The 13,172-nt window shown below is 37.1% G+C and overlaps 1 protein-coding gene and 1 long non-coding RNA gene across 4 annotated transcripts; both read right to left on the minus strand.

Annotated features, from left to right (window-relative positions):
- LOC109822833 lies at positions 1,432 to 2,737 on the minus strand. Of its 2 annotated transcripts, XR_002242279.1 has the most exons (4): positions 2,363 to 2,737; positions 1,969 to 2,266; positions 1,776 to 1,878; positions 1,432 to 1,677 (listed from the first exon to the last, which is right to left on the minus strand). It is a non-coding gene; the product is annotated as an uncharacterized LOC109822833 (long non-coding RNA). The 2 variants fall into 2 exon arrangements; XR_002242278.1 differs by having other exon boundaries at positions 1,969 to 2,737.
- Positions 4,062 to 12,770, minus strand: LOC109851265 (lysine-specific demethylase JMJ25-like). 2 transcript variants are annotated; one of them, XM_020421318.1, is made up of 17 exons: positions 12,329 to 12,770; positions 11,978 to 12,118; positions 11,757 to 11,864; positions 11,519 to 11,623; positions 10,786 to 10,911; positions 10,557 to 10,690; positions 10,106 to 10,205; positions 9,875 to 10,007; positions 9,737 to 9,800; positions 8,909 to 9,659; positions 8,001 to 8,330; positions 6,131 to 6,874; positions 5,974 to 6,046; positions 5,769 to 5,854; positions 5,367 to 5,486; positions 5,137 to 5,207; positions 4,062 to 4,480 (listed from the first exon to the last, which is right to left on the minus strand). In XM_020421318.1, the coding sequence occupies exons 1-17, from the start codon at positions 12,599 to 12,601 to the stop codon at positions 4,372 to 4,374; spliced, it is 3,468 nt and encodes a 1,155-aa protein (XP_020276907.1). In that variant the 5' UTR covers positions 12,602 to 12,770; the 3' UTR covers positions 4,062 to 4,371. The 2 variants fall into 2 exon arrangements, with proteins under 2 accessions (XP_020276907.1, XP_020276906.1); XM_020421317.1 differs by having other exon boundaries at positions 11,519 to 11,626.

Genomic DNA, 13,172 nt, shown 5'->3' on the forward strand with positions numbered 1-13,172 from the left:
TAAGAGTGCATCCCAGTTGCTCACAAGAAGGCGCCAGATAAATAATGGGAAATTGATATTAAAAAAACAAAACAAAACAAAACAAAGCAAAGCAAAAAAAAAAAAAAAGTGGGAAATTAAATAAAGAGTAGAGGGGTAATTTGGTCTAGTAATGGGTCACATGACATTCAAGTGATCCTATTAGATTGAAAATTTTGCAATGAGGGGGAGAAAATGTTAATTTTGAAACCTGAGAGGGAGAAAGTACTAGTTTTAAAACTTGAGGGAAATTTTCTGTCTGTGCTTGAAACCCAGGGAGATTTTATGTTATTTTGCCTTTTTTAACAAAACATCATGTTGTTAAAAAAAAGCTGTTAAAACCTGTTTATATTCCAAAACACTAATCTCTCTCTCTCTCTCTCTTTCTCTCTTAACATACTCCCTCTTTCTTCCAAAGGCAAAGCATGACTTAAAAAAATTGATGGTTTCACCAAAAAGAGGCTAAAATGACAGAGTTGAAGAGATTACATTGATCTTAGCTAGTGGTCGTAGTTTCTTGGGTTTGACGTGAAAGAGGGAAGGAAGATGAATTTTGCAATATTTTGAGGAGAAAGAGGGGCATTATGGAAGGGTATTTTAGAGAAAAAGATAGAAATTAAATAGGTTTTAACAATTTTTTAAACATCAGGGTGTTTTGTAATGAAAACATGCAGTTTTCTGATAAATTGTCAAACCTGAAGAGGATTTCATATTAATTACCCCCAAAAAAGGTAATGAGTAAAATTTTTACTTCTATTTTCTATGGTTATGTATATTATATACTAAAATTAACTAGGATAAACAATAGTTCGTCTCAGTTAGCTTTAATATATAAGAAAACTAGTATTTAGACCCGTGCAGAGCACAGTATCTAAAAGATTTTCACAACTTGATTATAGCCATTGATATTAAACCATATAAAATTTATATTATAACCTACAAAGGGCTTCATATTTTCACTAAACCACATAAAATTTATATTGCTCAAACCAGCTACCTAAATGATATGTTTATAAATACTGATTAAACATTTGTGAAGATACCAGTTGACAAACATAATAAGACTATGGACAAAAGAAAACACATGATAGTATAAAATTATTTTGTTAACATGAAACCGAACGGTGGCAGCAAATTTTGCAACCAATTTTCTATTTATAATGTCTGGTAGTTAACATGTTACTCGCGATGTAATAATTTAGTTTCCATTTTTTATGGAGAAATGCTTCAATATCTGCTGCAGTCAGGCATAATGGAAATTTCATGAAAAAATAAAAGTTCAAAAAATTAATATCATGATATCCTGCTGGCGTAGTCCAACCCACAAACTACAAATAATTTTATAATTGAAGCTCCAAAAACACTTGATTTGCATTGGAAAAATATGCTTAATCAATAGCTTTGCACCAAATATAACACCAAAATTTTACACTCAGAAGCATATTTCCTACAACAAATTGCAAACATTTAACTGACATATTTCAGACTAATTTCCTATAACAAATGCCACATGGAACATTTTCTACATGCAATATTTGCTACATTTGCCCCAAGTTAATAGAAAAACTTCCCCTTTTACATAAATGCAACCGATCAAATGCCTTATTTAACCACATAATGATCGAATTAATCTTGAAAATACCAGCCCATCAAAATCTCCTACAAAACCCATTTCATAACGCATTAAAAAAAAATCAAAATACCCAACAAATCTGAAAAATGTAACGAAAAGATGATATTTTTAAAATCAAGGAAACCTGATATGAGAGTCCCAGTTTCTGAGAGCGAGCCTGAATCCCCAACAGGATCGTCAATATTGTAATTGGGCTTCCTCTTCTTCTTCCCCTCCTTAGCCATTTCCTACAAAAATCGAGTTTTCCCAGTGTAAACAACAAAAAGATAGAATCTTTCGTATCAAACTAATTGAAAATGAGAACCAGAACCCAATACCTTAGTAGATAATCACTTCTCTCTTGGGGTTGTGGGCTCCTTCTTCTCGAAGGCATCGTAGGTCTTAATGGGTTTCGATTTGAAAGATTTCGGATCCTTTTTAGATCTGCCAGTGGATTGGAACTTAGCGGGTTTGGATCCAAAGGGCTTGCCTTTCTTGGATAGAGACGAAGAGTCTCGCTTCCGCTTCTTAGATCCGTTGAATTCCTCGATGATTGCTTAAGGGAGAAGTTGGCCTAGACGTGGGAGTTAAAATAATCTGATTGCTTCTCGCTTTCATTGCTCTTCATTTTTGAAACTGCAATAAGAACCAAGGAGTTGAATTAAAACCCTTAAAATTGTAAATTTTTTTACCTCCAACGGCGAGATTGGCGGTGAGGAGAAAGGGGAGGACCCGGCGAAGGAAACTCTTCTTCGCTGCCGACGGTGGCAGAGGCGGTAATAGCGGTGGCGGAGTAGAGGAGGCGGAGGATGCCATTGAAGATGAAGGAGGAGTTGATTTTGCTCTTGATTGCTTCTTGCATTTTCCTGTAATCAACAAAATGGGGAATGTGAGAGAGGGAGAGAGGGAGAGAGAACGTGGGACGGTATGAGGAGGGGTTGGGGTGGTTTTCCTAAAAAAATAGAAAGAGTTTATTGAGTTAGGATAGAGATGTGAATCTCGACTGGGTTTACTGAGGGATCTCGAGAGGGGGCTTTTTGAATTTTGAAATCGATTAGGGGGAAGAACGTGGGTAGTAGGAGAGGGAGGCAATAGGAGAGAGATGCAGGAATGGTGGCAGTAGAAGAGAGGAGAAATAATGACATGGCTCCTTTTGAGGGGATGACATGGCTCCTTTTGATTGGTCCACCTAAGATTTACTGTTCATCATAACTTTTTTGTTGTTCTCCTTTAGTTTATAAGTAGTAGATGTTGGGTCTAGGACAAATTTTCGAAATAAAACCAATTTAACAATTTATTTATAAACATCAACCCAATCCATTTTGTTTACAAAAGTTCACCCATTTTTAGCACACCAACAGTACTGGCTAAAACTGGGTCGATTTTTTAAAAAACGCATGATTCTAATTAATCGGGGCTGACAATCTCGTTTAATAAGAGGATAGTTAAAATTGACAGGGTTGGAAACCCCGACTATTTTGAACAATGCTCAAAGATATCAGGGTTGCCAACCCCTAATATTATGAACTAAAATAGTAGGGTTGGCAACCCCGACTATTAAGTTTAAGATAGTCGGGGTTGCCAACCCCGACAATTTTGTAAGGATTCACTTTGAAAACCCCTCAAGTTCAAAAATGTGGTGAACTATGACCACATAGACGTGAACTGCTCAACTCCCGGTTTGTATCCAGCTCTAGTGTTGCTTCTTTTGATCGCACCAAGATATTGAGTAAGTGTCGCATAAGAATTTTTCCAATCACTAAAGATTTTTGTCACCGCCAACCCTTTCTATTATACACACTTAGCCAGAATTTTAAATTTGCGAGGTTCCAAAATAACTTCTTAAAATTTTATTGGGGTTGACAACCATGGCTATTTCGAACTTAGTTCATAATAGTCAGGGTTGTCAACCCCTACTATTTTGAGCATACTTCAAAATAGTAGGGTTGACAAACCCTACTATTTTGAACTTCAAATTAGACGGGGTTCTCAACCTCATCAATTTTAACTATCTTCCAATTGAACGGGTTTTCAACCAGTTTAATTAGGTAAGTATGTTTTTTTAAACCAACCCAATTTCAACCATCATAAGCACATAGCTAAAACTAGATCAATTTTTATGAATAAAAATGGGTCGAATTGATTTCTATTAATAAATTGCCGAATGGGTTTATTTCAAAATTCTTCTAATGACCTACCATCGGAACTGTTTGAACATTCATGAATACTTGCAGTTATCACGCATGGATATTAATCTGAATCAAATTCGAACACTAACTAGATATTCAACCCGTATTCAAATAAGAAAAGTGACCGCATTCCAATTGAAAGATTGTGGTCTTCGATTCTACTCGGCTGTTTTCCACCCCTAATTACATTATTGAAGAAGAAGAAAATAAGCGCAGGAGCACGAGCAATGAAAATTTACCAGTCTAGAAACTTTCAAGAAATCCATTGACTAAACATCATTGAGTATGATAGTTACATATTTCAGGCTCTTTCTTCAATCAAGCATTCATCACTGACGACATTCAGAACATGAGCATATGAAGACACTATACCCATCTAAACATACAATATAACAAAATTTACAGATCTTACAGAAAAAAATACATGCTTCACGCCCAATTCTTCTGCAGCCACATTCTAAGGTTCTGTATGTAGTTAACGAATAGTAAGTTTGTACATATAACCTACAAAAGTATGGGTTAGCCAAGTAGTAGTATAAGGTAGAAGCATCTTCATAACTCATTATCAGTGCGTGACGATGACTCCTGAGGTGCTGATTGTGACGCACTTTGGCTCTCAACACTGCCAGGTTCTGTTTCCTTTTCAACTTCAGCCTTAGACCTGATAGTGACACACAAAGTTACGGTTGGCTTGTTTTAACATAATATTGTGGTCAAGCTCATACTACAGACACCAAATTTATATACAAGGTTTTCAATATGAATCAAATGTAATTAGATGAAAGATGTTCTTTTTCCACAGACCATAGGAAACTGAACAAAGAAGCATCAAGGGGGTTGCAAAGTGACATCGAACTTGAGTTAGCATCGAATGGATTGTTTTGGTGTTTATGTGAAAGTTGGGGATTTATGACACAAAATGGAAGTTGTCATTTACATTAAGCGTTCCACTGTTTTGTTTAGTGTTTATGTGCAAGTTGGGGATTTATGGTCATTGGTCACTTTCGACCAAACTCCTCTTTTGTAGGGATATTGATTTGAAAAGTTACGAATGCTAATTTTCATGGTTTCCAAAGATGCAACCAGAAAAATGAAAGCTGGAAAAGTTGGTTCTGGAGCCCACAATTTAGCTACTTTCCAACTTTTCCATCCAAAACACATACAAACTAAACAGCCTCAAAGATGAACTAGAAAAGACCCCCCTACTGAAGGTTGCAGACGAACATTAATCTTTCCATCCAAGTAATAGTTGGAAAACTAGTGTAGAGAATTATGCTTAAGTCTTAATAAAAACTGAAGGATGTAAGGAAAACTCACTCTTTTTCTAACTGGTAATTGTGTACATCATTTACAACGTGGATCAGCGTATGAAGAGCCATTTTTTTCACCTACTCAAAATAAACTGAAACATCAGTACAGAAATTAAATAATAATAAAATCCTCTTGATGATACTCAGATTAGCATCCGGAGAAGACAGGTCCTGATGTTGTATATGGACACAAAATATATAAGATAAAGAAAATGGTATTGGAAAAGATGAACAGACCTCTAATTTGTCTTCCTTGGCCAAGTGCTCCGGAGGAAGTACACGAAATTCTTCAGTCAATCTCACACACTCGCGAACATTTTCAGGAGATACAAAATCAAGGGCGACTTTTATACAAGACTGAGAGAATACGAGCATCAGATAACAAAGAAAAAGGTTACTACATAATTCATAGAACATACAGAATAGCTTAACCAAACAGATTAGCTTGAAAGTAGCAAAATTACACATAACATAGCAGGACTTCAAATAATTAATACATACTGGAGTTTATACATGATTAGCAGGTAGGGTAAGTTATGGGAATGAAGTCAATATGAACCAACATATGATTCAGTTGGAATAAATCGAAACAACACGCTTCAACTTTAATAACAAAGAACTCCTTGAGAAATAGCTTACCTTCAAGTTTCTGACTTGATGGGGACATCCAGCTGGAATGAAGACGGCCTCACCACGCTTTTGCTCAAATGTCCAAGGCTCAACACCTGCAAACATCACATATCAATACATTTATAGAGCAAAGAAAAAACCAACAACAATAGGTTTTAATGAACCAAGTGCTCTCCAACAGCTCATGAAATTTGATTTTAAATAAGATACTCACCAAATTCCTCCTTAAGTCTTCTTTTATGATCCAGAGTCAGATAGAAAGATTGGTCATGAATAGGATGAGCAACCTAGTAACCAAATATCACTTAATTACTACTTACAACAACATAGGCTCGTGTTACAGCAAAACCATTTATATTGAATCAAGTTACCTGCTCTACTGGAGAACAATGGACATGTCTGAACTCTCTAGAATGCACCCTAAGGTATTCTTGAAGCTTCCCTACATCTTCTCTTCTAAAAATATCCCACAGTGCACCGCCTTCAGGCTGTGGTTGCTCCATAATGCCATCAGAATCTTCCATGACCTTCTTCCATCTTTCATGTGCAGGGTTACCAGAATCAGAACCATTTACTAGTTCATCATCAAAACCATTTGCTCCGGTGCTATTAGCATTAGAAAAATGTTTTCTGCTCTTTTTGGTACCAGTAATTTCAGTCTTTCTGGATTTTCTCTTTCTACGGTTTGGGTTTATTCTCTGAGCTAGCTTCTCAGAGTCTTCAGGAATACCATATTTGCTTTCAGTTCTTTCTTCTCTTTGCAGATTAGCTACAATGCAGTCATCCACCCACACGGCAGGTTCAGGACTCTTTCGTTTCTTCCTACTATAAACAATGTCATTTTTCTCATTAGTACACCATTTACTTTCCAGAGAGGGAGGTGGAGAGGAGAGCATGGACTCATCTTTCTCGACAACAGAGACAGTGGTCTGGACTTCTGCGACAGAATCCTCCAAGATTGGGGCTACGATCTTTTTATCATCTTCTGGATCAGTTTGTTCTGTATGAAGCTGCTCGGAGATATCTTGATCTCTGTGTTTCTTTTTCAACTCTTCTATCTTCTCGAGTTGATAGGCTGTAAGTTTCACTTCTGCTGTATGAGTTAAAACATTTACCTGAACAAGTTATGAGATAAGACACATCAAAGAAAATCATTGACACAGATCAATAAATGAAAAAGATACACACTCTGCCACAATTATAAGTCAAGAGTGCTTGGAAGGAGTAACAAAGAAATGCCCTCTGATGTAAATAAATGGGAAAGAACATGACAGTAAAAATATGCAAATAAAATGTACATGTGTAAGTATGCACTTCTGTGTGTGCATTGACATGTATGTTCATGCGCACATGCGTGTGTTGTGTGTGCAAAGGCATCAGGCATCAGAGACAAGATTATAAACAATTGTGTCAGCCCCAACTAATATTGTGATTGAGAGTGACAATGTTGAACCCAAAAGCACAAAAAGTTAACCTGATAAATCTGTTATAAAGTGCAGATAATTTAGCTAATTTTTTTCCTGAAATTATATATGCGTAAACAATATGAGACAAGAAAAAGTCACCAGAAGATGTAATCAACTTCACATCTGATCAGAAAATCTAATGAAAGTGAAAGAACTTAGGATATGGACCTTTTGAAGAAAAAGGAGTAAAAACATAAATGATAGAACATATTTGCTCAAATTACAGAAAAGAAGCACTGGTAGAACTATACATAATAATTTATGGACAGGGAGGAGAGTACGATACACAGGCATAATGATGAGAACAAGAGTGATAAACATTATTAGAATGTTAAGCACAATGCAAAATAATATGGACATCCTGCTACAACTCACTATACCCAAAAAAATATTAAGATGAGTAATATTATGGTGGAGAATAATGCAGAAAGATGAAGCAACAACAACGTTAACATCAAATGATGGATCAAATGAGACTAGAATTTGTGAGTTGATTCTATTCTCACTTGCAAATGGAGTGAACAAACATACCAAAAGGATTGATCATTCTCAAGAAGAGTTTCATGAAGTAAATACTAAATTTAAAGCCTGTGGACAGATGTTGAGAAAAATCCAAGTGTTAATATGATCATTAGTTGGTAAATAAATCCAAGTGTTAATATGATCATTAGTTGGTAAATAAATCCAAGTGTTAATATGATCATTAGTTGGTAAATGCATTACCCAACTAAGGACGTATAAATAAAGAAAACACTTGTGCAAAACTGTAACATACCGCATCAGACATATCACAATGAAGCTTTGTAACAGAATCTCCCCGACCCAACTCTCCAGGTAGTCCATAAGCAATATATGTTTTTGGGCCCATGTCCGGTTTCAAAGAATCTTTAGGCAATTTCACCGCCAGATTAAGAGGGCCGTATTTTGGGTCTGTGTATTCTTGAAATGGCAAAGCAGTGATAAACTCAGCCCCATGTCGTGGCAAACGGTCCTCAAAGGAGCTAGATGGGGGCCAATCCTTAAGTTTAAGCATCTCAGGCCAGCGATTTTGGTGAGCCCTTCCTTCAGTATATCCTTTAAAGAATTGATGAATGTTTATTTCCACCTACAATAGGTATAACAGATAAATCATTATGTGTTCATTTAAAATTTCACCATAAAAAGAAAAGGAAAAAATATCCTTGTGAGAGAAAGGAACCAACAAAGTAATCAACATTCTGTCAAACTACCGCAAACAGAATAATACATGGAAAACACAGCAAAGAATCAAGCAACGGTGCACAATAACATTGAAATAATTTGCCTGTATGCATTGTACATGTAACTAAAGTATGGTTGTCTCTCAGTTTGACTGCCTGATATTAAGAGCTTGACAGTAAGTTGTTTTTACTAATATCAGTGAATAGCTAACTGTATCTGGGTCTAACCTTCATTAACATCAGAAATTACCGGAAAAATAATTATCATGGGCATAAAGTAACTATAAGTGGATATGTATAATCAGGAGGAACTTATTGCACGTAATCGAAAAAGATGTGTAACTATTTAAATCTATAAGTTACAAGCTGCTTAAAGTTTAGCAAAACAAAAAACAAAACAAAAGAAACACAGAATAGAAGCAGAAATCAATTAGTTACTAAAACTATGCCCTAAACTAAATAAAGTAAGAGATGTAATACTCACCTGACACCAGTCTAAACAATCGATTGCCTTCACCGCTAACTGTTCGCTTTGAACCTTTGACTTTTTTGACTTTGTCGTCTCCCGTAGGGCCCGCCACATAACCATTGGTTCCCAGCTTAGACTTGATGTTAACTCAAGGACATCACGAACAATCACTGGCTCACCCTTAACCCAATGGTTTTGGAAGTGTTCTAATTCTCCATGTTGAATATCTCGAGCGGTGGGGCAGTACAGATAGTTATCATTAGAATCCTCTCTGCATGCCGCCTTGCACAACATACTACTGGCGAGATTAATCTGCCCAGCTTCAGTAAAACAGGAGCAATTCTTAGAATTCAAGCATAGTCCAGCAAATTCATTGCTGCCAACAATTGCACTAGCCTTCTCCTCTAACTCCAGAAGTTGTTCCTCAGCAAACATGCACTTCAACTTCAGAAGGGCATTACCGCAGCCGCCTAGCTCCTCCACTGGGCAAGGAATGCTTCCATCACTATTAGCTTTCCATTCCTTTAATGCCAATTCTTTAGAAACAAGTTGCTTGCCATATTCACCATCTTTGTCTTCAGAAACAGGACAAGGAACTCCCCCATGCAAGTAACCTTTGCCTCTATCAAGATATTGTGGGAGTCTCATGAGATCACCCCCAGGTAAGCGACCCTCCCGAAGTTCCTGGCAGCAGCTAAGGCATAGGTCATACGAACAACTAGGGCAGCTTCTGTGAAAATCAACTAAAGAGGTTCTGCAATTGTTGCTGAAGAACACCAAGAGTTTAAGTCATTCACAAGCAAGCACATACACATAGTAGTACTGCTGAGGGGAGAATTTTACCAGTATACACGCTCATCAACTTCACAATCAGCTCTCTGCACCTTCAGGTTTGTAGCTTCCATACCTTAAAGTAAGAGAATCATTCATCAAGTGAAGGAAAACGTAATACAATTTCCCCAGTTTATGCACAAAAATTACCTAGAATCTTAGCCTCAATTTCCTTCTCTTTCATCTGTACTTCCCGTAATTCTTTCAACCAAGGATGCAGGAAACGTAAAATATAATAATAATGCCTTAACTTTTCAGCTTCTTCAATCTCCTTTACTGGAGGCTAAAGTTGAAAGGACAAATTGTCAGAAAACATAATAGAGCACCACAAGGAGATCTGAAGCAAACATGTAAAAAATGAAGAAAAATAACAGAACAGACCTTGGAAATTCCTTTCATACGCAGGCATGCCTTGCAATTGCAGTTATTACGACAGAATGGGCATTTCGTTGCAAATTCAGTCTCTGATAATTCTGGATACCTACATATCACAAGCAATAATAAATGAAGAGCAAAAAGCTGCATTTATAAATATAACAGTAAACACCCTCTTCTCCTTTACTACGTGATAGAATAGATACGTAGATTAATAAATTGACATACAGATAAAATATCACTTAAACAGTTAAAAATTAGCCCCAAAAAACTTAATAGAGATGATAATCCCAATTTAAGCAAAGTTCTTTGTGGCAGGTAAAAACCAATTTCCTGGGGCGGAATATACAACTTTAAACTGCAAGGGGACCAACTATAGTAACCAAACGATCAACAAATATAAGCAAAAGAAGCAACATAAAAACAAACAAAATGAGTATTAGGAAAAGTAACCCACCAGCGCTTAATACACGGGATGCAATACCGTTTCCTCTCGCAAGACAAGCACCATACAACCCTTTCTTTGTCATTCCTTTGGCACTGATGGCACATGAGGGCATGTTCTCCCGTCAGTGGCTTCTTCCTAGAACCCTAGTTATTATAACAGAACATCAAGTTGAATCCAATACATTACATTAGGAAGGAAAAAAGGAAACAAAGTGGCGAACAAACTTATACAGAATTACCTCAGATGCTTCTCTGTCACTAGAACCTTTAGAACCAATAAGACTTCTGATCTTTCTCATTGTTTTCTCTGCTCTCTCCAAACCCCTCTTATGCTTCTTTCGAAGTTTGACTTCCTCTTCACCATGCTAGCAATTTTTCCAAAAAAAGGTTAGCTTAGAACCAACAGATATTTGAAATTAAAATGTTATTGTTTTAGCTATATGCTCCAACATCTACTTTATTTACGCAGTTACCCTATGAATATTTGTCAATTACCCTCACATATCCTGAGATTGGGTTAATCCACACATCTCATTTCCTGATGACAATCTTCAAACAGGGAAGGGGCACAAAATTATCCTTCCTTTCCCTATTCATCTTTCATTCCTCTCTCTAACCATATAGGGACACGAGCTCTCCTCGTTGCCAGCAACGGTCATTGAACCCCTGCCTGATTGGTTCATCCCCCCAGCCCTTTTCTCTCTCCCAAACCCCACCACCTGCAGGCCCCCTCCTTGCAGCAAGAACGGGCATCATCACGGACAAAGAAATCTTCCCTCCAGTGGAGGATTATAACCCCAGCAGGAAAATTGGGGACAAAGGAATGTGGTGCTAAATTGGCATGTAGTTGGATTTTGGAGGTACATGTACAACTAGACTAGAATTGAGGGGTATATAATATATATATTAAAAAATCTCATAGAAATTCAACCTAGGTATCATGCAATGAATAAACCTTACAGTAAAGCTCACCATGTCAGCAGAACTTTCCTCTTCATTATGCCCCAAATCTCTCTTCTCTGCTTTCTCTGAACTCCTTTTCGGCTTTCCTTGGAGTTTGACTTTCTCAATATTACTCTGCTAAAATGTTTCTCAGGGTAGTAGAATGGAATAATAATAATAATAATAATAATAATAATAAGTAAAGCATTTAAACGGAAATCCACAGTAATGATCCAGCAATGAAGAATGAACTTGCAGTAAAGCTCACCTTGTCTGAAGGCCCCTCCTCTTCACTATGTCCTGAATCTATCTTCTTTGCTTTCCCCAAACTCCTTCTCTGCTTTCCTCGGAGTTTGACTTTCTCATTGTTACTCTCCTAACAATTTTCCAAGATAGTAGGTTAAAACCAACAGCAACAAGTAAAAAATTTGAACAGAAATTCACAGCAGAGATCAAGCAATAAAAGAATGAACCTGCGGTAAAGCTCACCTCGACAGCAGGATTCTCCTCTTCACTGCTTTCCGAGTCTCTCTTCTCCTCGGAGATCTCCTGCATCAAGCTTCTTTTCTTTCTCAAAGCATTTTTTTGCACAACCTTCAGTACCTCTTCACTGTTCTCATCTTCTTCACCCTGTGCAATACAAATGCAGCATCAAAACATCAAGAAACATAACGTTTGAGAGTCCACAACGAACTCAAATCAAAATCAAGATACCAAATTCCGAACCCTAATCAGCTAACAAGCAGCTTCATTTTCTGTTTCCTCCCCCCTTTCATCGCTATAGAATCCAAAATGCAAATCCAATTCGAAAGAAAACAGTGTAAGAATACAAAATCTTACATCCTCGTCGCTTCTCGATTGGTCCTTCTTCCTTAATACACGCCGACTGCTGCCATCTTCGCTCGAAACCCTAACCCCAGGTCTCCCTTTCTTCTTCATCGAGGTTCCCTTCTTCAGCTTCTCTCGGGAATATTGCAAGTGATAATCGCACATTGTACCCTCTTCAGCTCGCCTCTGCTTGCAGCGCCAGCCCTTGCCGTCGTTCCTCGCGCACCGCTCCTCGTCCGGCGGAGGCGGCGGCCACACGTCACCGGACTTCTTCTTCGCCATCATGTCCCCCTCTTGATCTCAATTCCTTCGATTTTTTTTGAAAGTCAGCAAGTCCCGCCAACGAGAAGTTTCTAGGGTTTTTCGTCGATGGGATGTGAAAAGGCGTTTTGAGAAAGAGGAGATTGGAGACCGGGGAAGAATTGTGAAGTTTCCCCTTTCATCGAAGTCTTTGAGGGTCTCCTCCCCGACCCCCTAAACGATCCATATTTGTGCAGGGAGGACCTCATTTGTTTCGTTAATTGAGTTTAATTGAAAGGGCTGCAAATATGGAAAATAAAAGGGGTTATTGACAACAGAAGACACGGATGAAAGCTGGGCTGTGCTAAGTCGCTGCGGTTAAATATCAAAATTATTTATTTTTTATTTATTTTTTTACTATAAAATAAGTCAGATTCATTTTGATTTAAAATCTATATCATAGATTATTACATTTGTCATAAATTTTATTTAAATATTTTTAAAAATTATGAAATAGATTTGTGTGTTAAACTGGGATCAATATACTTTTATATACTTACATACACAACATTATTTTTTAAAATTTGTATATATCAAACTTCATGTAACATATTTG

This window comes from Asparagus officinalis, chromosome 8, assembly GCF_001876935.1.
Source record: "Asparagus officinalis chromosome 8, Aspof.V1, whole genome shotgun sequence".
In the NCBI taxonomy this organism is placed as follows: Eukaryota; Viridiplantae; Streptophyta; class Magnoliopsida; order Asparagales; family Asparagaceae; genus Asparagus; species Asparagus officinalis.